The sequence below is a fragment of the Camelus dromedarius genome, chromosome 3 (assembly GCF_036321535.1).
Source record: "Camelus dromedarius isolate mCamDro1 chromosome 3, mCamDro1.pat, whole genome shotgun sequence".
Classification (NCBI taxonomy): domain Eukaryota; kingdom Metazoa; phylum Chordata; class Mammalia; order Artiodactyla; family Camelidae; genus Camelus; species Camelus dromedarius.
This window is the reverse complement of record NC_087438.1, coordinates 84,325,959-84,346,104: the sequence shown is the minus strand read 5'-3', so window position 1 is coordinate 84,346,104 and position 20,146 is coordinate 84,325,959. Positions and strand designations below refer to the sequence as shown.

General features: G+C 41.7%; 1 protein-coding gene across 4 annotated transcripts in view; it reads right to left on the bottom strand.

Moving 5' to 3' along the window:
* Nucleotides 1–15,947: 15,947 nt before the first annotated feature.
* Nucleotides 15,948–20,146, bottom strand: part of ZNF475 (zinc finger protein 475) — an 83,126-nt gene continuing 78,927 nt past the window's right edge. For all 4 annotated transcript variants that reach the window (XM_064483432.1, XM_010998811.3, XM_031448889.2 and 1 more), the window contains 2 exons: nucleotides 19,166–19,346; nucleotides 15,948–16,472 (listed from right to left, as the gene is read on the bottom strand). In XM_064483432.1, the coding sequence (XP_064339502.1) occupies nucleotides 16,321–16,472; nucleotides 19,166–19,346 (333 nt within the window). In that variant the 3' untranslated portion in view covers nucleotides 15,948–16,320. The remainder of the gene's footprint in view (nucleotides 16,473–19,165; nucleotides 19,347–20,146) is intronic.

The window sequence follows — 20,146 nt, the reverse complement described above, 5'->3', positions numbered from 1 at the left end:
CAAGGTTCTGTTATTAACTTAATTGTACAGATGTGGAACTGAGGGGTGGGGAGATTACGGAACCTAGCCCGAGTCCCATAGTTGTGGTGACAGATCTGAAATGTCAACTAAGGCAGCCTGAGTCACCCACTCCATCACGCCACAGACACCTCTGCTCCCCGAAGTCACGGGATCGCCTGATTCGGCTGGTGACTCCTGGGCCTCACAAGGGAATCTGACTGAGCAATCATTTCTTATAGTGGGCCATGTAGTCTAGACACAGCCCTCCTCACTGCCCTGATTACAAGTTTTAGTCCTCTCCCAAACCCTTTGTTTCTTTTACCTTTTCCCTCATTTTTCTAACATCAGATGGCCTAACCAGTTCTAATTTTTCATAAATTTGCCAAATACACTCCCATGACGTGCTTGGCCCAGGTAGAGGCTCAAGAAATGTTTGTTAAATAAGCTTAGAAAGCAGGTAATTCCATTCTCCTGGGCTCATTAGCGTCAAAACCATTCACTGCACACATTCTGCCTTAGGATGCCCCATCTTTGTTGTTTCCTCTGAATTCACAAATCCCCACCTTTACACATTACAACATCTGCTCCACCAGTCTGGGATCACCAGGACAGCATGCCAAGCTCACTTGAGCTAATGGCCCCCTTACAAAAACATTTTAGAAGGCTAACATTTCTTTTCCCTAAGTTCTCATTTAAATAATCAATGCTTCTAGAACTGCTCCAGTCAAAATGCCAAGATTCCACCGATAATATTGATTAGATGTGTGTGTGGTTTCTGTCAAAGGAGCATCATTCTAACAGTGACCACCATCAAAGCGTGAGGTCCTGGTACTCCCAGCGTCAAGACAGCCGTCTTGAAAACAACAGGTAAGAGATAAAACCAAGGTTGGGAAGAAAGGAAATGTCTTCTCATTAGTGTAGAGAAAGGATCCCAAATTTTAAGTAAGTTGTGTCTGAAAACGTTACCACATCAAACAATCAACAATATACATTGGTGGGTATTTTCCATCGCTTCTTATGTCTACTGAGCTCCACTTGGCTGGACTCTCTCTCTCTCTCTCCCAACAGAGTACTCCTATAAGCTGGTTTTTTATTCTCCGGCCAATGCTACCATTGAGCACTAAGACCTGACTGGTAAGCATGATGCCACTGTGGTCGGCTCTCCTCATAAGGACGCTGTCTTCCCTTCAAGGGCTCATTCTCTCGCAATCCCAATACTATATTGAGAAAGGTCACAAAGTGCTGACATTTTCTTCAAAAAACCCAGAATTCACCTTTAACTCTGGCTACTGCTCACACTCATCTATAGTCAAATGATCCTACTTGAAGTGGAGCCAAGGAAGGAATTTCACTCCCTTTTTTTCATTAGACTTGTAGATCAGAGTCCTACGAGGACTTTGAAATTCAAGACACATTCCAGGCAAATATTCTGGGGTCTAGACAATGGAATTTCACTGAACGGCTCCATAGACAGTTTAGCAGAATTCGTCAAAGGGATTTTTGCCTTTAGAAACATAGGATCTTCGCTGCCACCCACCCTCCATTCCACGACCAGGCCAAATCCCCCCTAGACTCACTCCCTTCTTCAGAAGTCATTAGTGACTCTTTTCTCTACTCCAATAAGTCTAAGCTCTTCCTGGCTGTGTGACCCTCTGTAACTTTGTCTTATCCTCACTATCCGCCGAGCAGATTTTGAGGTGGAGATTCGCATGCAGGAAGTATTGGCCTACTTTGGTCATTGCTACCTGTGGGGAAGGAAGGGAAGTGGGACTGGGCAAAGAGAGCTGTCAGGCTGTGACACACTCACAGCAGAGGCCTCAGTAATCCCGCAGGACGCTTGGAGCTGGGACAGCCCTGCAGAACCACTCCTTCGTCGAGGCAAGAGGCCCAGCCTCTGTATCTTAGCATCAATCAACCACTGGAGACGGGTTCTGCTGGAAAGAGGAGGAGACCTTGGCCCAGAAGGCTCTCTCAGCTAAAGGCAGTTTCTGGAGGGGTCTCAGCTAAGAGATGCCAATAGTCAACAGTCCCAGCGGCTGGGGGAATGGGGGCTTTAGTGCTGAAGTGGGGGATCTGGGTGACACATCACAGCATCTATCATCCAATTTTTTTCCTTTCTCCTCCCCAACATGTATTTTTCTTCCAGACTGGCCCTGGCCCATCAACATTTGTAGTCTCATATCCAGATTCCTGGGTCCTTCCTCCAGCTATGCCACTAACCTCTCTATTTCACTAATCTGGGTCTCCCTCTCTACTGAGATATTATCTCTTCTTCAAGTCCCAGTTGTTTTCCACCCTTGCTGAGCACTCTGTTATCCGAACTCTTCCATCTGTGGCATCAATTTGCATTTAAATAGAGTGCCTTTTAGTTGAAGCTACAATGTCATTGGTTTGTGTAACTTGTGGTTGGAGGGTGGAGTGATCAAGAGAAGAAAAGGTATATTTGTCTCCTTGGTTGGATTATAGACTCCTTGAGGGTCAAGACTACAGTTTTAATTTCTTATGTACTACACAAAGTATGAAGAGCTCTGGGCATATTGCAAATGCACAGTGCTTTCACACAAAATAGATATTTAGCACTTAATTATGTGACAAGCAAGCACAATTCTAGGTACTGGGGTTTCAATGGTAAATAAGATAAAGAGCCTACACTCAAGGAAATTACATTATGCTTATTAAGAACTGGAAGTCAGTCTACTTATTTTATCTTAACATTTTATTAGTCATCATCTAGAAGAATACTTGTAAATTCTAATAGTAAAATCCTCCTTACCTAGTGAAGCTATCTGGTGTAACACAACAATCTGTCACCCTCATCACACCCTGATGTGGGTTGCTCTTGGAACTTTACCAACTGGAACACTTGGCCTCCAAGTTTTCTTCATCAAGGGAAAGAGAGATCTCAAAAGCACACTGGTTCTTAACTAACTTACTTCTTCTGCTCCAGTTCATTGACTATAATTAGGCATCTGGCCTTCAACTAACTGCAAGGGAGGCAGAGAAATGTAATGGAAAAAATAAATAAGCCCTGAGCACTAATTGTCTCGGCCATAATAGCCACTGTCTGTTGAGTACCTCTATGTAACAACACTGTCTAAGTGCTGAGAGGTTATGTACCCAATTCTGCCATGGTGGAGTGTCTACAACAATAATTCTCAGCCACCAGCTGGGTGTCCTAAAATTCAACTCAATTCTGACACTACCTGGGAAGAGCGTGAGATTCCACAGGGTAAGGGCTCAGTCCTACAAAACTGCCACCCTCCTCAACTTCAGGTGTCCATTGTGAATCCAGATTACCACCCGTGTTTCTGACCAACCAGCTATAGATTGGAGGGTCCAACACCCTTTCCTTGGGGTCGATTATTTGCTAGAGCAGCTTGCAGAACTCAGAGAAAAGATTTTACTTAGTAGATTTCTGGTTTTTTATAAAAGAATGTATCCAAAACTCAGGAACAGCTAGAAGGAACAGATGCACAGGGCAGTGTATGAAGAAAGGGTGTGGAGCTGCTGCGCCCTCTCCAGGTAAACCAATTTCTCCATTTCTTCATGCATTCACCAACCTGGAAGCTCTCTGAACGCCATCTTTTTGGGATTTTATGGAGGCTTCGTTACATGGGTGTGATGGATTAAACCACTGACCACTGCAGATGAAGTCTCCAGTCCCTCTCCCCTCTCCCGAGGTCAGGGGGTGGGACTGAAAGTTCCAACCTTCTAATCACATGTTTGGTTCTTGGGCAACCAGCCTGCATCCTTAAGCTCTTTCCAAATGTCCCCTTATTAACATAAAAAAAGGCACCTTTGGTCTTCCAAATCCTTCTTGTAACATCTCAGTTCTCTGTGCACTTTAAAAATTTTTGCTGTTTACAACAGTCATTAGTAGTGTAAGCCTTTCAATAAGCTCCTTTTGAACTAATAAGCCATTCCAAAGTCTGCCAAGAAACTTAAGTTGAAACTAAGAACCTTACCATTAAGGTGAAATTATTGATGATTAAAATTCTATTGTCCCTCCCTCCCCAACTAAAATAAAAAATCCTTACAATGGTAACATGTACAGTATTGAAGCATACATGTTCTGTATGAATAAAAGCCTTCAGTGACTTGGGAAAGCAAAGTCTTTCCCAAAGGTTCCGATTTATATAGAAGTTTTCATTTCTCCTATTCTACCCTGACTCCTCGCCTTGATTCCATGAAAACAAGGAGACCATAGATAATGGAAATTAGGTTGGCCTTAAGGATGGGTTAAGAAGCTAGGTGCCTGCGCAAAGAGGGACAAGAAGAGCCTCTATCGCCACCTGCTGGGCTCCCCGGTTATCACCAGACTATCCAGTCAGCCCACCACCTCTGATTCCAAATCTCTAGCTTCTTTTGCAGGCTGAATGCCCTCTGACATTTGTCAATCTTTCTATTTCAGTTTGGATGGAACGTTGTCATAAAAAAAGAAGTAAAATCTTTAGCCTTCAGTATCAACTACTCTTTAAATTCATAAACAAGGATAATAACTAACCACGTCGCCACAGTACTCAATTGCTTCCAAGTGTTTCTCATTAAACCTAAGTGAAAACACTTCCCAGGATGCAATTTTAAGGGAATATTATTAATCATATGCCTTGAGTAGCCTTGGTCAGTGGAATAAGTAAATTGGCTGAAGAAAAATGATTTTCTTCTTTATGAATATTCTCATTTTACAGGATGAGTATTGCTGAAGGTTTTAGTTTCCTGAAAAAATATGGTGAGTTAGGTAGAGTGTTTTTCCAGTGGTACATTGATTTGTAATGATGTTTGGCATTTCATTTCATATGACTTTCAGCTATCTGATTATAGAGAAACTATTGATGCAGACATCTTCAGGGTCTAAAGCAAAACTTTCCAAATCTCTTCTAGAGCACTCAAGAGAATAAACATTTCAATTTAACAACACAGACTTAAGAAATGAACAAAAGCTCCTAGTAGTTAGAAAATTTCCGAGTGTGATGTTTAACTGTCCTCAAACTCTCAATCCCTGTGTATTTGCTGCCCCTCAGAGTTATCTGAAAAGATATGGCTATGAAAGGGGGATGCCAAGGGGGCCACAAAAAAGTAGAAAGCATGTGAAAAGATTGTTTCTGGAAAAACAAATCAGCATAGGTGGGTGGATGGAATTTGAGGTTTAAGAATTTATGATTTTAAACACAAATTGCATACTGTTCCTGAATGGAAAGAATCCATATTATAAAAATGCTGATTCTTCCTAAAAGAATTTATCAGTTTAATTCAATACAGATCAATATCCTAGCAGAATTATTTACGTTTTTTGACACTCTTGAGTCTAGAACTCATCCAGAAGAAGAAATAAGAAGAACCAAAAATTGTTTTGAAAAAGCAGGCCTTTGCCATACAATATCAAAACATACTCTAAAGATGCAGCATGAAAACTATGCAATAACGTTGCAGAGCCAGGAAAACAGATCAACAGAACAGAAGGGAATATCAAAAATCGTCCCATTTATATATGGGATAAACTAATAAATGATATGGGAAAACGTCACTGAAGAAAAAAGTTAGGTCCCTACTACACACCGTATAGCAATAACACTTCAGATGAATTAAAGGCTAAATATAAAAACTGAAAATTATTAGAAGTTTAAGAGATTGTAAGTCTTGGCAAGGGAGAAGGCTCTTTAAGCTAAGCATCATACTCAGAAAGCATACAGGGAAAGTCTAACATTTTTTACTACACTCAGATGTGTGACTGGCTATCTGGCTCCTAATAAGATACCTTTCTTCCAGATACAGCATTGCCTGCAGTATCTACAGTTTGCTGTATCTACAAAGCTCCCTTAACTCACCAACAATACTGTACAGTGCAACCTAGAAACAACTGTGCACCAAGTACCCCTAAACCTAAGTAAGGCCCCATGTGCTCCATGGCAGACCTATCTTCCAGACCCACAGAACAAGAAGTGCTCCCAGAACACTGACTTCTCTCCAGGCATCCCTCCTTCATCAGAACCGTGAACCATCATGCCCTGAAACACCATCAGTACTAATCGTGTTGGGAATTACACCTCTATTTATTTTAAACACTACCAGAAATTCCAGCTTCGCAGGGCATCAGGGAAACTCTTACCTACGGACAGATCTGTAAATTCCCTCGTCTTACTTTACTCAAACTTCCACATATGCCCCAACTCCAGCTATGTAATTTACATAGCCTAATGTAAAATGAAAAAGGAGGGGGCTGTTCAAAAATTAAGAATTTCTTGCCAGTAACAAGAAGACATTAAAACAAGCATGGGCCCTTCTAAGTGTGGGGCTCCCTGTGATACACAAGCTATACACTCATGGGGCACCGTGTTGCCTACCCCAAACCCTTTCTTTATTGCTTCATATTGTTATCAGCTGTTTCTCTGTATATACCTGTTTTCACAGGTAAATTGTATTCCCAATTTCATCTCTAAAGATTCAAAAGAATTCTTTTTTCTAACATTTTATTTTTTATTTTTATTTATTTATTATTGTATTATTTAATTACTTTATTTTGGTGGTGGGGGGGGTAATTAGGCTTACTTATTTATAGAGGAGGTACTGGGGATAGAACCCAGGACCTCATGCATGCTAAGCATGGGCTCAAACACTTGAGCTATATCATCCTCCCAAAAGAATTCTTCTTACTCTAACTAAATCTAGGCTGTCCCCGGAGGACACTGTCCGATTCCCATACCCCACATACCACAGTGCCTGGGGATGGGGCAGGTGTCATCTGTACTCACCATTGCTTTCCCTTTTGAGAACTTTCTCTCCTTTCTTCAAAAATCTATTTTATTTCAATCCCACGTCATCCACCTATACCACCTGGCTGTCTACGTACCTCCCCATTGTCCAGCCAGCACATGATACCTCACAGGTGCTCAAGAAATCTGTGTTGAGACAGCTAATCAATGACTTGTGCAATCTTGGTGGGGAGAAAAACTGAGTAGAATACAAATTCAACTTGGCAAGTGCATAGTAAGAACCGGCTTACTTTAAGCAAAGTGCCTCTTTGGCCTGAATCACTCACAATATCTAGATATTTGCATACTATATTCTGGGTAAATTTTGTCAGAAAACTGGCCAAAACAGACTGTTATGAGGCCAAGTTGGTATATCTTACCTAAATATTTATTATTATTCCTTTAAGGAGCTGGGAGAGGGAGGAGATGAAGGAATCACTTGATACGACTTCAGGGTTAAGTTCGTTTCTTTTAGAGTCTGCTGCTAGAATAAACAGAAAACCAGACCCTGTGTCTGCCTGGCGATACCCATGCCTGCGCGGTGAGCGTCTCTGCTCATTGCTTCCAGATGCTGCCCTCTCCTGGCAGAGCTCGCTCATTGCAAGAGCGGCGTGCCATGAGCCTGCTTAGGAAGAGGAAAGGGAACTGAGGGTACAGACAGTGATACTGTGAGAGAACAAAAAGGAGGAAAAGTCCACTGTGGGAACAAGATGCGACAAGCAGATTTATAACCCTTCTAACCTTCCTGTTCACTCATCCTCACTTTTATGTCACCTTCAGATTTCATCTTGTCCAATGCTCTCCGGACCCACCTCAAAGCCGAGGGTTTGAGAGGACGAATCCGCTACCATGACCACTCGTGTCTTCACGGCCCTCGCCCCTCAGCCGCCTTGCACCTGATTGCGCATGCGCCCTTGGCCCTTGCACGGCTGTTCCTGACTCGCGATTGGCTGCTGCTCTCCCAGGTCATCCCCAGGTCATCGCGCACAGCCCCGCCCAGAGCCTTCCCGGGTCGCTCAGGTATTTACGGGTTCTTCCTACCCTCTGTCCTTCCTCTCGGGAAAAGACCACACTGGTGACAGAAGTTGGGCAGGAAGCACGTTAAAAAAGAAGACAAACAGCAGCTTTATCCAGAGCAAGTAGCTCAAATGCGAACTTTGATAACTTCATTTAAGTTGATCCCATGGCCTAAAAAGGCTCTGGACTTGTCTTTCCCACATTTCCCACCCATGAACATGAAGTAGACAGAGCTTCCCGCCGCCTTCCACCTAGAAAATGCTGATACTGGTATTACACACAGTGCCAACCACTGAGGCTGCCCACAGCCAGAGGCGTCCCCTACAGTCCTAGGCCAACAACCAGGAGAGCCAGAGGGCACATCAAGTGCTCGCTTACTCGTTAGGAAGCCGTGGTCTAGAAAATGCCCAGATGAAAGCAAAGTAACCTGTCTTATCAAGTTATCAGGAAATCCTGTGGACAAACCCCAGCGAATGACAGAGAAAACAAGCCAATTAGATTGGAAACAAAACATTTCCAACTCTGCAGTTCTTGCAGTAGACCAGAATTTCTGTGAGTTTCTTCCCTGGGGTGTTCTTTAGTGGCCCCTCTGCCTCTGCCTTTCACCCTTCCAAGGCTGGCCCCAAACTCCCTCTGCTGTGGGGTCTTCATAACGATGTCCGTTCTCCCATCTGCTTTGGCTGAAGGAGCCGGTGCACCACCCTTTGTCACAGTTACACGCAGTCTTGTGTTGTTCACGGATTAGTGAAGCATGTTTCACCGTAAAACCGTGTTCTCTGGCCTTCCCCTTTGCTCACTGAATAACCAGGATCTGAGTCCCCCGTTAGAGGATGCCAGGAAGCCCAGTCGTCTCCTCGGGTGATCTGAGCATTACTGGAGATTCCGTACCTACCTTGGCTATTGTTTGCCATCTGTTGCTCCTAACTGCGACTTGGGCATGCTCTGTGCAGTTTTAAGTGCTTCTTTGGTCTGTTTGTCCATGTACAGACATTGGCTCCCCTCATGTTTCCCCCACACCCCAGCACAGCTAACAATAAGGCAAAGTGAAAGCTTAAAGATAGCGTCCAGAATTGAAAGTTGAGTGCAGGATTTTATAATATACAGTTCAGTAACAATGATCACTGCTCCCAAGCCCACCTGCCTTATCCCATTCTAGGGCATCCTCTACAGGCTCTCTCTCACCTCAGAGTGTCTTGCCGACCTGTTGTTCTGGTTGCAGTCTCTCCTCACAGAGGTTGGAGTTCCCCTGGCCCTAGTTCTGAGCCCAGAGCTCCAATTTGTTTTTTGTCCAGATCTAATCAGAGGATGAAAAACCAGCTTACTCAATAATAATTCCTGAAAGTTGGAGCTCTGTACATTATGAACATGGCCATTTTGCAAACATCCTCTAGCAAAATTCTTCCTTTCCTCTTTGCCCCAGTGACCATTATTCGACTAAACCTAGGACCACCCTTTGCATACTAAAAATACCTTTAAAAGTGTTTCTTCAAATAATAAAAAAAAAAGAGAACAATCTTTCCTTCAAATATTGAATGATGAAAATGGCTATAATTTTTTATTTTCATCTTTTTTTGTCCTAATTTACCAACCTTGTCTGCCTTGGTGGCAAGAACAATTTCTTGTCCCCCAGGGTTTAGGCCCAAATATTGTCAATTTTTTCACAAGAGGGAAAGTGGTCCCCCAGCAAGAAGGCAGGAATAGATTTATGTTGGAGCTGCATGCCAGAAACTTCTAATTATTCCCCCAAATCCCTGTTGACCTGTTCCTCCTGCTGTCACGGTGAGAACACAATGTCCAGACTTCCTTGCTCTCAGCCATGAATGTGAGTGGAATGATGAACATTTCTTCTAGGCTTAATGGGTAACTCCACACTGTTTTCTCCTTGTGACTGAGCTGAAAGGACAGGACCTCCCAGGCCAATTTGCATGTCCCATGTTGAAAATGGCAGAGACTTCATCAGCCTGGGGCTCTGAATGAGGTCAGGAAGGAGGGACGCCTCACTAAACTGCTCACTTGCCCAGGGCTCTTTTTAAAGCAAGACATAAAATTCTGTCTTGTTCAAGCCCTTGTAATATTTTGGTGTATTTGTTACAGCACTTAGTCTCCCTGAATACAAGCTGTGAGTAGAAACCCCATCAGAGGCGCTTCTACTCAGAGAGGCGGTTAGCAGAGGTCTGTGTGGTGTGATGAGGGTCACAAAACATCAGGGACATGCCATGCCCTCTTAACTTCCATTCCAACATTCTGTCTGAAATTCCACCACACAGATTTCATTACTTTGGATAAAGATGTAATACCTCTAAGAAACTTCTTTTAAAATAACCATACCAAAAAAATTAAAACAAAGCCAAAAACACATACACAGAGAGAACAAAAACAAAAACAAAGCAAAAAAGAAAAAAAAATTTAAAGAAAAAGAATTTAAAAAAGAAAATTGAAGAAAACAAAAGAAAAAAATTTTTTAAGAAAAACAAATAAAATAACCATACCATCTGAGAAAGAGCGCTCATTAAACCATTAGCTAAGAACCCCTTAGCCTGGATGACTTTCTCAGGTTGAAATAGCTAGTGAAAAGTCGGGGACACAGGAAGAGAAATGTGGGAGGGCAGAGTGGGAGAGATGGAGGGATATCTGGAACATGGAGCACCTGAGTTTCTTCTCCAATAGAAACTGAAGTCTGGGCCGTATGGGTGGAAGGTGGAACAGCAGGTCCTGGAGAAACCTTGATGGAGATAGGGAGGCAAGAAGTCAGAAAAAGTTCAAGGAGGGGAAAGGAAGGCATTGAAGGTTAATTTCTTGCTTGATAGTTTGGCCCAATGCTGGTCCTCAAAACAGGTACTTTTGTCCACCATTCCCCCACACTTTAAGCACATTACTTTGATGGTCCAACCTACTTTCTAGATCTGCACATGGCCCCATAGGAAAGCCCTGATGAAGGTCATCAGAGTACACTGAGATTTGTTTAAACCATATCTGCACTTTCAACATTTGGATGTTTTGACTTTGTTTCAGTTAGTACCTTATTTAGAGATTCATAGAACAATAAGCATCTACCATGTCACATTGTGAAGTTGTTTATCTTTCTGCAGCTCATGGAAAGTACAGACAGGTGAGCAGGACAAGGTCATAGAGTAACTGATGGGCAAAATCCATTGCCAGATAATTGAACTTCATTTGTCTATTATTATTTTTTAAACAAGCATGTACATATGAGTCCATTTTATGATTAAACATATTAACATAACATTAAAATGAACACTGATTAAACAGTACATTAAAAATCTGCACCCAGAATTTGTCCAGGTTGTGAAACAGCTGTGTATTTTGGGGGTGGCAAATCAAGGAGCCAGTCTTCCATGGGCTGTCTGCCCCTACTGAGTTTGATTATGGTGTCCTCTAATGCAGGCAGCAGAGGTGGCCAGCATCCTGCATGGATTTGAGGACTCTACCTGAGAGTAGGTGGTTTGGGGGTCCTCCCCTGTGCCACATACAGGCACACCATGTTTTATTGTGCTTTGCTTTTCTGTGCTTCACAGATATCACAGATATTTTGTTTTTTACAAATTAAAAGTTTGTGGCAACCTTGCACCAAGCAAGTCTGTCAGCACCAATTTCTCCATCAATGTCTGCTCACTTCTGTCTGTGTCACAGTTTGGTAATTATCTTATATCTCAAACTTTTTCACCATTATATTTGTTATGGTGATCTGCAATCAGTAATCTTTGATGTTACTATTGTAATTGTTTTGGCATTTTTTGGCAATAATGAGTTTCTATTTAAATTTTTATTTATTAATTTTTTATTGAAGTATATTTGTTTTACAATCTGTTAATTTCTTACAGCATAGTAATTCATTTACACATAGATATATATTCCTTTTCATATTCTTCTTCATTATAGGCCATTAGAAGGTATTGAGTCTAGTTCCCGGTGTCGATAAAGCATTTTTAAATTAAGGAATATACATTGCTTTTTTAGACGTAATGTTATTGCACACTACAGTGTAGACTACAGTATAGCATAAACATAACTTTTATATGCACTGGGAAACCAAAAAATTCATGTGGCTTGCTTTATTGTGATACTCACTTTGTTGAGGTGATTTGGAGCCGAACCCACAATACCTCTGAGGTCTGCTTGTAGATGCTTCTTCTATTAGGTGTCTGTTGCTCCCATAACCAATTACTACAAACTTAAACATGGCACATTTATTTTCTTACAGTTCTGTAGGTCAGAAGTTCAGCCCTGGATTCACCAGATTAAAAACAAGTTGTTGACAGGGCTATATTCCTTTCTGGAGGCTCCAGAGGAAAATCTGTTTCCTTGCTCATTCAGGTTGTTGGCAGAATCCAGTTCCTGTGGTTATAGGACTGAGGTTCCCGTTTCTTTGCTGGCTGTCTGCTGGGGCTGCCCTTACCTCCTAGAGGTTTCTCTCTCATCCTTGCACATAGCTCCCTACATCTCAGAACCAGCAACTGCATGTAGAATCCTTCTTATGCTGCCATGTCTCTCTCTCACCCCCTTTTTTTTTCTTATTCCACTATTAAGGACTCATGATTATATTGGTTCCACCCAAATAATCCAAGATACCATCCTCATTACAAGGTCCATAACGCTAACCATGTCTGCAAAGTCTATTTTACCATGAAAGGTAACGTATTTGTAAGTTGGGAGGACTAGGGTGTCAACATCTTTAGGGCCATTATTTTGCCTAATGCACTCTCAATTAAGTATTACCTGAAAAACATCGGTCTGTAGGGTGATCAGTGTGAATCAGTGATGGAACCTAACCCTCACAATGCCAAGACCAGATTTCCCTTTTTTCTTGCAGTTGGTTTATATCCATGCTAGCTTAATCTCATGTTTCCAGAAGTAGAATTAAAAGGCATTATTAGAGACACTCTGGAATCTTGTGCTCCCAGCACTTCTCCCTGACCCTTTCATCTTCCTCTGGCACCAAAAACTGTAGTTGAAACTTAGGTCATTCAAATTCAACATTAGTGGGGTTTCAAGAACTAAGTTTGCCTGGGTATCAAGAACGTAAGTTTTCATCACACTTTTCCCTAGGAGTGTATCTATTGAGTATTTTTATAACAAAAATGTAAAAGAACTAAACATAAAAGTGTACCATCTTATGCTACATTAGCAGTGTTCTTCCTGGTGTAAATTTTTTTTTGAGAATAGCATTAATAGTTTTATTTTTAATATAAAGGGTAATCCTACAATGGTCACCTAAAAAGTACCCACCATCATTCAAGCCTCAGTCAAGGGCCTATGGAAATTTTTTCCTGGTGTAATTCTCTCTACAGCACCCAATTTGGCCCCGACTAGAAACTCAACTGCTTCTCACGTGTGCTGTTTCTTCCAAGTGCAGGAAAACTTCGTTTCCATCTCTGGCCACAGTGCTCACAGAGAGGGGACAGGGTGAGCAGAAACAGGCACGGCCCGTTCATGTGGGCCAGACAGAGTTGGGAGGGAAGTAATACATGATAAAGGAAGGTGGACCAGCGCCAGAGGAGGGAAAGGCCCCCTCGGGGTTGGGGAAGGAAAGGGCTGAACTTCCTGTCCTGACTGGGTATGGGATTAAAGCCCCACGAACCGGCTGAGGCGGGGGTATAAACAAGAAATGCTGCTAATGTGAGAAGCAGAGGAGCAAAGACAGACCTTCTTGCAAATGGGTTTGCTTGTCAGTAGCAGCTTCTTTTTCCATAAAGAGATTCAAGCCAATGTTCTTCAGGCTGGAGCCACATCCTCTAGGAGCCATTCTTAGAGATACTGGGACCCCGCTTGGAAATACTTCCAGGGCTGCCTGCTGAGAAGGCCACCCAGAGCGCTCCCCTGATGGAGCTCTAACGGAGGAGTCTCCCACTCCACACCCACTACGAGGACTGGCTTGTTCAATCTACTGTGTTCCCTTCCGATAGAACACACACCCTGCAACTTTAATGTGAATTTAATGTGCAAATGAGCACAAAGAAATCCTGGAATTCTTCCCATAACCTCAACTAGAGGGGAATCCAATTAAAAATTGTGCAGCACCGGTTGGCAGAGCAGAGAGGAAATCGTACTGTGGCCGATGCCTGTAATCACATTGCCTCCCAGACCAATAACTGCCCAAGTGAGCGTGAGAGCTCCAAGTACCTTCCTCCAGTATCTGCTCTTCATCATCTGGGGGCCTATCTATGGGAACTATTTCAAGGTTCAAATCCACAGCTTGAGGATGTGCCAACCATTGTTAAAGAAATTATTTTCTTTTTCAGAGTACAAGTGTCTGCAGCGATGTGAACTAATTGGGGGGGGGGGGAGGTGGCAGAGAGCAGGTGAGCTCCTTCCATTTCATGGTTAGACTATGAGGACTTGCCTTTATAGTAGACTGGAACTCTTGGGCTGACATCATCATGACTGAGTTCGCTCCAGATCTGAGTCCATGGAACATGTGCAGGCCACCTGAGGCGGAGCTGGAGGTGTACTTGGAAGTGGCATCCCCACAGCCGGCACCTGGACGTGCCTCAAGCTGTTCCCTGTGGAAGCAACAGTTCCTACAAGAGCTCGTCTTTCTCAACCACTTCAAGAACTCAGATTTAATCTGAGTAGTTTTGTTTTGTTTCATTTTGTTTTGTTTTGTTTTTTCATGCTTTGAAAGCAAAGTGCCCAAACATCTCTTTAGGACCCCAAATGGCAACTTATTTCAAATTAAGGCCAATGTTTTGCTTTATTTCCCTTGCTGTTTGACTTCTGCACACTAGGAGAAAGCAGAGTGGCTTTTGAAATACCATGCAGTTCAGATTTTATTTTCACCTCAGTTTTAGATAAACCTAAACCAGCAGCCAAACTGCAAGTATGTGAAAATTTCCATTTGCCTTCATTACTAAACATTGTACAAAACTTTTGACATTTGTCAGATCACTGATGTTGGAATAATCTTACTAATGATGGTATCTAGCACACAGACAGCAATGGATAAGATAATGGGTTTGGAAGTCCGGGAGTCCTGAGTTGGCTTCCTTACTCCAATCCTTAACTCAAGTTCAATGTGACCCTGAGTTAGCTATTTTAGTCTAAGTATCACTTTCCTCATGTGTAAAATAAGAATAATATCTTCTTGAAGAATTGACGTGAGATTTATATAAACTGACATATATATAGGAAGTACTAGGCACAGTGCCTGACCCACAGCACCCTCCCTACATATTAGATGTTGTCATTTTTGTTACCAAAATAAAAGAACTAAGCCATCAACTCTGAGTCATTAAATGCTATGTCTTTTACAAGATGCTAATCTTATTTGAGGATATCTAGGAGACTTTTGTTAAAGTTCATATCTTGCTTCCTTTGGAACAGGCAGGAAAAAAATGAACAATGCAAACAATTATCCTAACCAAACCTCTTATAATACAGAGCTGTATGACCAAATCATTAGCCTGAATAAATCTGCTTGTCGAATTTGCAGTTAACCATGCTGTGCAAAGTCATGAATGCAAGGCCTGCAGGAACCCAGTGGATCCAAAATGGCCCTGAAATTCAGCCATAAAATGAACAAAGATCTCAAGCAAAACTGCTGGGAGTCCAGGCAAAGCAGCGCTGCCCAGAGGAGCAAAACTGGGCAGAGCACCTCCCTGGCCTGGCCTCCTCCCAGGAGAGCTCTGCCTCTCTGAAGGCACATTCAGAGACTCTCAAAACCAGAGCAGCTGCACAACCCACTTACTGTGCATGGGCCTTGGGTGGAGAGGCACAGAACTTCCTGGCAGGCTTTTAGACCTCAACAATAAAGCACCTATATGCCCCTAGGAGGGCAGGGAGAACTCTCACTGGACTTCTTCTGTAGGAGGTGGGAGCTAGCCTCCACTCACTTGATGAATCTTGTCACAGCAGTCTCCCAACATGGGAGGCTGGCACTGAGGCTGAAATTTCCCTGCAGCATGTCTCCCTGTTAGCTAGGGAGTATGAGTTAGGTATGGTTTTAGCACTTCAGGCCCTGGGCTCTTTTGTGTCTTTTCTCCTGTTGAACAATATTTTGGAGAAAAGAAGATTCCCAGTCACTAACTCAATTAAAAACATTTCCCTGGAGCAGAAAGAGCAGGGAGTGGCACGTTATTTCAGAAAGCACAGGGATGGGAGGGAATCCAAAGAGTTGCCTGAAGTCACCACCCAAAGTCTCTGTTCACTGAATAATTGCCCTAATTGTGAGGTTCAAAATCTTGTTCAGGAAAACAGACCAGAAGAAAAATGGCAACAGTTGGCTCTGAGATTTCCTGGAGATAAAAATGCCAGCTCTGATAAGGTGTGGCCCACGTGTAATTCTGCCTGACAACCATGTGACATTCAAGGCCCCGGACGTGACTCGGCACACGCACACAGCCACTGAGTAAAAGCAGTGACGCAGTGATCACGCCAGGCGACCAGAGCACTGAGCTTGGCGTCCCATGCCCGATGGCCTTTGGTCATTTCAGTTTTCCTTGTTTCCTCTCCTCCCCTTCTATTTCTCCTCCCCACCCTATCCTAGCTCTTTCAAAAGGATTTGATTTCTGTAACTCTTTAGTAGAGAGACAGGGCTTTACTTGGCGACTTTTGGTTTACAGGATCGTTGGTGAACAATCAGTCTGTCTGACAGGAAGGTACGCCCACAGATATTACAGGGAACCAACTGGCTCTGGGCACTTGTCCAAGCAGCTTCGTTTAAGGCATCGAGATCATAGAAACCCTTGGCTGAAAAGTTAAAGAAAAACAGAGAAAGAAAAAAAAAAGTAAAAGAACAAAAAAGAAAGAAAAGAAAATGGGAAAATGGATCAGTTTCATTCTGGAGAAACTTACTCTACTTTTGATGGAAAATATTTTCAGGAAATACCTGTTGACTGAGGCTTTTAAACAAATCATATTACTTCTGCCAAAAAAAAAAAAAGTGCTGCTCACTCTTAAGGGTTGAGAACGGTTAGCTCAGATCCGAACCAGAGGCTTTTCAGTCCTTAGATCTTAAAAAGGGTGTTGTGATAGGTGTTCTTCACTAATTATTAACATCTTTGTTTACACACTATTATCTTGCAAATATGGCTTTTGGTCTTCTTTTCAGTTGACTCTAAATATAAGCTTACAAAAAGAAAAACATGTATTTGTATTTTCCTCCTCTGTAATCCTTCAGTGGGATGTTTTTAAAGGCCAAAACTGATGGTTGAGAGTGAATTGAAGATGAATTATATCCTAGAAATTTATCATCTCTTTATGGCCACAAACTCAGAGATTCTTTAAATAATTAAAGTGAAGAATGCAAACAGAATAGTTAAATCTGATGAAAAGAAGTGTCCTTACGAAAACAACAAAGACAGCTGAGAGATGTATAATCTTCATTGGCAGGGCACAGGAAAAAAAAGCATATGGCTTTATTTTAGAGAAACAGTGTGGGATTTAGCTTTAATAAACTTTATTTAAATAGAATAGCTTTAGTACATTAAATTGACTATGCCTTAGAATTGCTCAAAATAGGCACCCCAAAATGTAGCCAGGCGCTCAAAAATATATTAATCAGTTTTTAAAAAATCATTTTCACAGCATATATTTCTTCATTAAAGCCCAGGAAATTCTCATATGACTTCTATCTAATGGTCCACACAACCATAGCAAACCTTAGATTCTTTAACAAGCCTATTAATGTTCCTTTTATTTATTTATTTTTCTCCATAGGAAATTAAACTGCAGTACAATAGTACAACCTAGTATTTCTCCCTTGGATAAAACAAGTAACAGTTTCTGTGCAGGGTATGAACGTGTATTTTGAGCACTTTGAAAACAGTTGAAAAAAGAGTGGCACTGACTTTCTGTTTACTCATATGAGTTTTAATATGGACTCAAAAATTCCAGAATGTTTATTCTCACTTGAAGATGAGTCATTACATTTCTAAAAGTTTTAGGACTTTGGATTTGGAGGAAGGGTTATTTGAACTCTATGACTACAGCAAGACCATGGGATGGAAATGGCAATGGAATTCTCTTTATCTAGAGAGGAAGGCCACCTTCAGAAATAACAATAGCGTGGAGCCAAGAGGAAAATTGCAGAGCAGTGCAATTATAGGACCTGCCTTGTCCATCTGTAGCCAACAACAAAATGGTGAATCCTCCAGGGCTTTCAAACCAGTCATTTCTCTCAACTCTTCTAGAATTGTGATAATTATGGTCAGGCAGAGAAAGTGATAAAGATCAGAAGTGAAGGAAAGAGATGTTTGACACCAAATGAGAAATGCTGGGAAGGGAATTTCAAAGAGGTAAACAATCTCTTTGTGAGCAAATGCTCTAATTTTAGTGACGGCTATTTTCATCGTGAGTTCTTCTCCTACCTGTGTGCAGAGTCCTCCTCTTGGCAGGGACTGTGAATAGTTGGGTTCTGGCAGCCTCTGGAACTCTACCATGATAATCTAGATTCACTCTGTGGGCTGTTAAAAGACTCTCTTTGGGTCACATCTCTAACAAGAGTGCTTTGGGCTAACTGACACTAAATGACCTCCAAGGCACTTTCCAGGTATGTAAATCTATGGTTACATAAAGAGAATCAATTAAACTAATGATAATTCTCTGAAAACCGAGAATGGTTTTCCTTTGAGGAGAATCAGAGAATCGACCGAGAAAAATGACAGTGGTAGAAATATGATGAGCAGGTCTGAGCTTGCATGGCAAATACGTGCTCGGGACTACTTCATTCTCATCCTAAGTGAGTAAGCTCAGTAATGAGGCCACACACAGCAGTTTATGGAGGTCCAGTTTCAAATGGCTTGTACAGTGCTTTACAAAATATTAACTGCAAAATTTTTAAAATATGGGCATTTCACATAGATGTCTAGATTTCCAGTTTATTATTAAAAGATATGCTCACAGTAAATTTAAAGCTAAATTTCCTAGTAACACCAGCTGGGACGAGGTAGCAGCTGTCTCCTTTAGAGGGAGCCAGTGCTCTCCAATGCCTCATAGTCCCCACCTTCCCTTTTCCATAAATGGACAAATTTATTCAATTGTATAACATGACTAGTGGACCCTGTAGGCATTTCACTTTGATACCCCTGCTCTGTGAACACTGAGACACATTCATATTTGAATACATGTTTCCAGATGTCCCCAAAGGTTCTTTAAGCTTCATGTTTTTTGAGTATTGTGTTTGATAATATATGAAAGTAACTTTGGGGAAATTTGGTGTATTTCAGTGAGTCCCTCTCCTTGCACAGTTGGCAAGGATGTCATATCTTTACATCTTAGCACCTGAAGACAACACTTTGGGCAGGCATTCCAGAACTGTTTTTCCCATTTTGCTGTAGCCAAGACAGTAAATGTTGCTGATTTCAGTTGTTTGAACAAGCAAGAAAAAAATACCTCTACTCTCATAAGTTTAGGGAGATAAGTCTTTCTTCCCCAAAACTTACCAGTGATGGTCCTGAGTTCTGGTTTTTTTGGTTCCGGTCTCCTTAACTCTTTAGGCAATAAGTTGTTTTCATTATGCCATTTTTTCAGACATTGTGGCTCATGGATGGCAATTGATTTTGTTCCATATTCACGACCACAAATGTAGCAAACAATTGTTGGTGGACGCCTTATCATTGTTGGCTGCAAGTAATACAAAATATCTGTTAGATAAAATTCCAGTTTGGAAATTATACTTTAAAATTATAATACATTTAAATTTGCATGAAAAATCAATCTATTTTTTAAAAGTCTAACCATTCTGATGAATTTAACTTTTTCGGCAGTAAAGAGAACTATATTATCTGAGTGATTGAGGTGGGGTGGGTGTTGGTTTAGGAGGAGGATAGGAAATAAAAAAGAGCTAACCAGTATTCTACATAATGGTACTTTATAAAACGCATTTTCTCATTTAATATGACTGAACTTCAGTAAAGTCAGTCTGGCTATAATGTATCCACAAGGACTAGCAGGGCAGCATGTCTGTGAGAGCTTGAGCCTTCATGGCTCTGTGGGTAGGTAAATCGTGGGTCCAAGAGAACACCAATGCTTTGTTCTAGATAACAGAGAAGATGGAGATGTCACTTACAGAAAAGGGAGAAATCAGGAGAGATAGTTTGGGGAAGGAGAAAAAAATGGATTCTGTTCTGGACCTAGCTGACATACTAGAAGAATTTAAACATGAAAGTCTAGCCAAAACAAGAAACAGAGGTCTGTAGTTCAGGATTAGTGGGGTTCAGAGCTATCTGCACAGAAAGAAATGTTTAAAACCATAAAAATTCCAGAAAAGGAGTATATAGAGAGTGGATGGAGAAAAATTCTTGGAAGAGTAGCTACCATAATGAGATTGGGCAAGGGAAATTGCAGCCTAAGAAGGTAAAGGTTCAAGTCTGCAGTTAAAGAAACAGGGCGTGGAGACAAAAGACTCTGTTCAGATTTCTGAA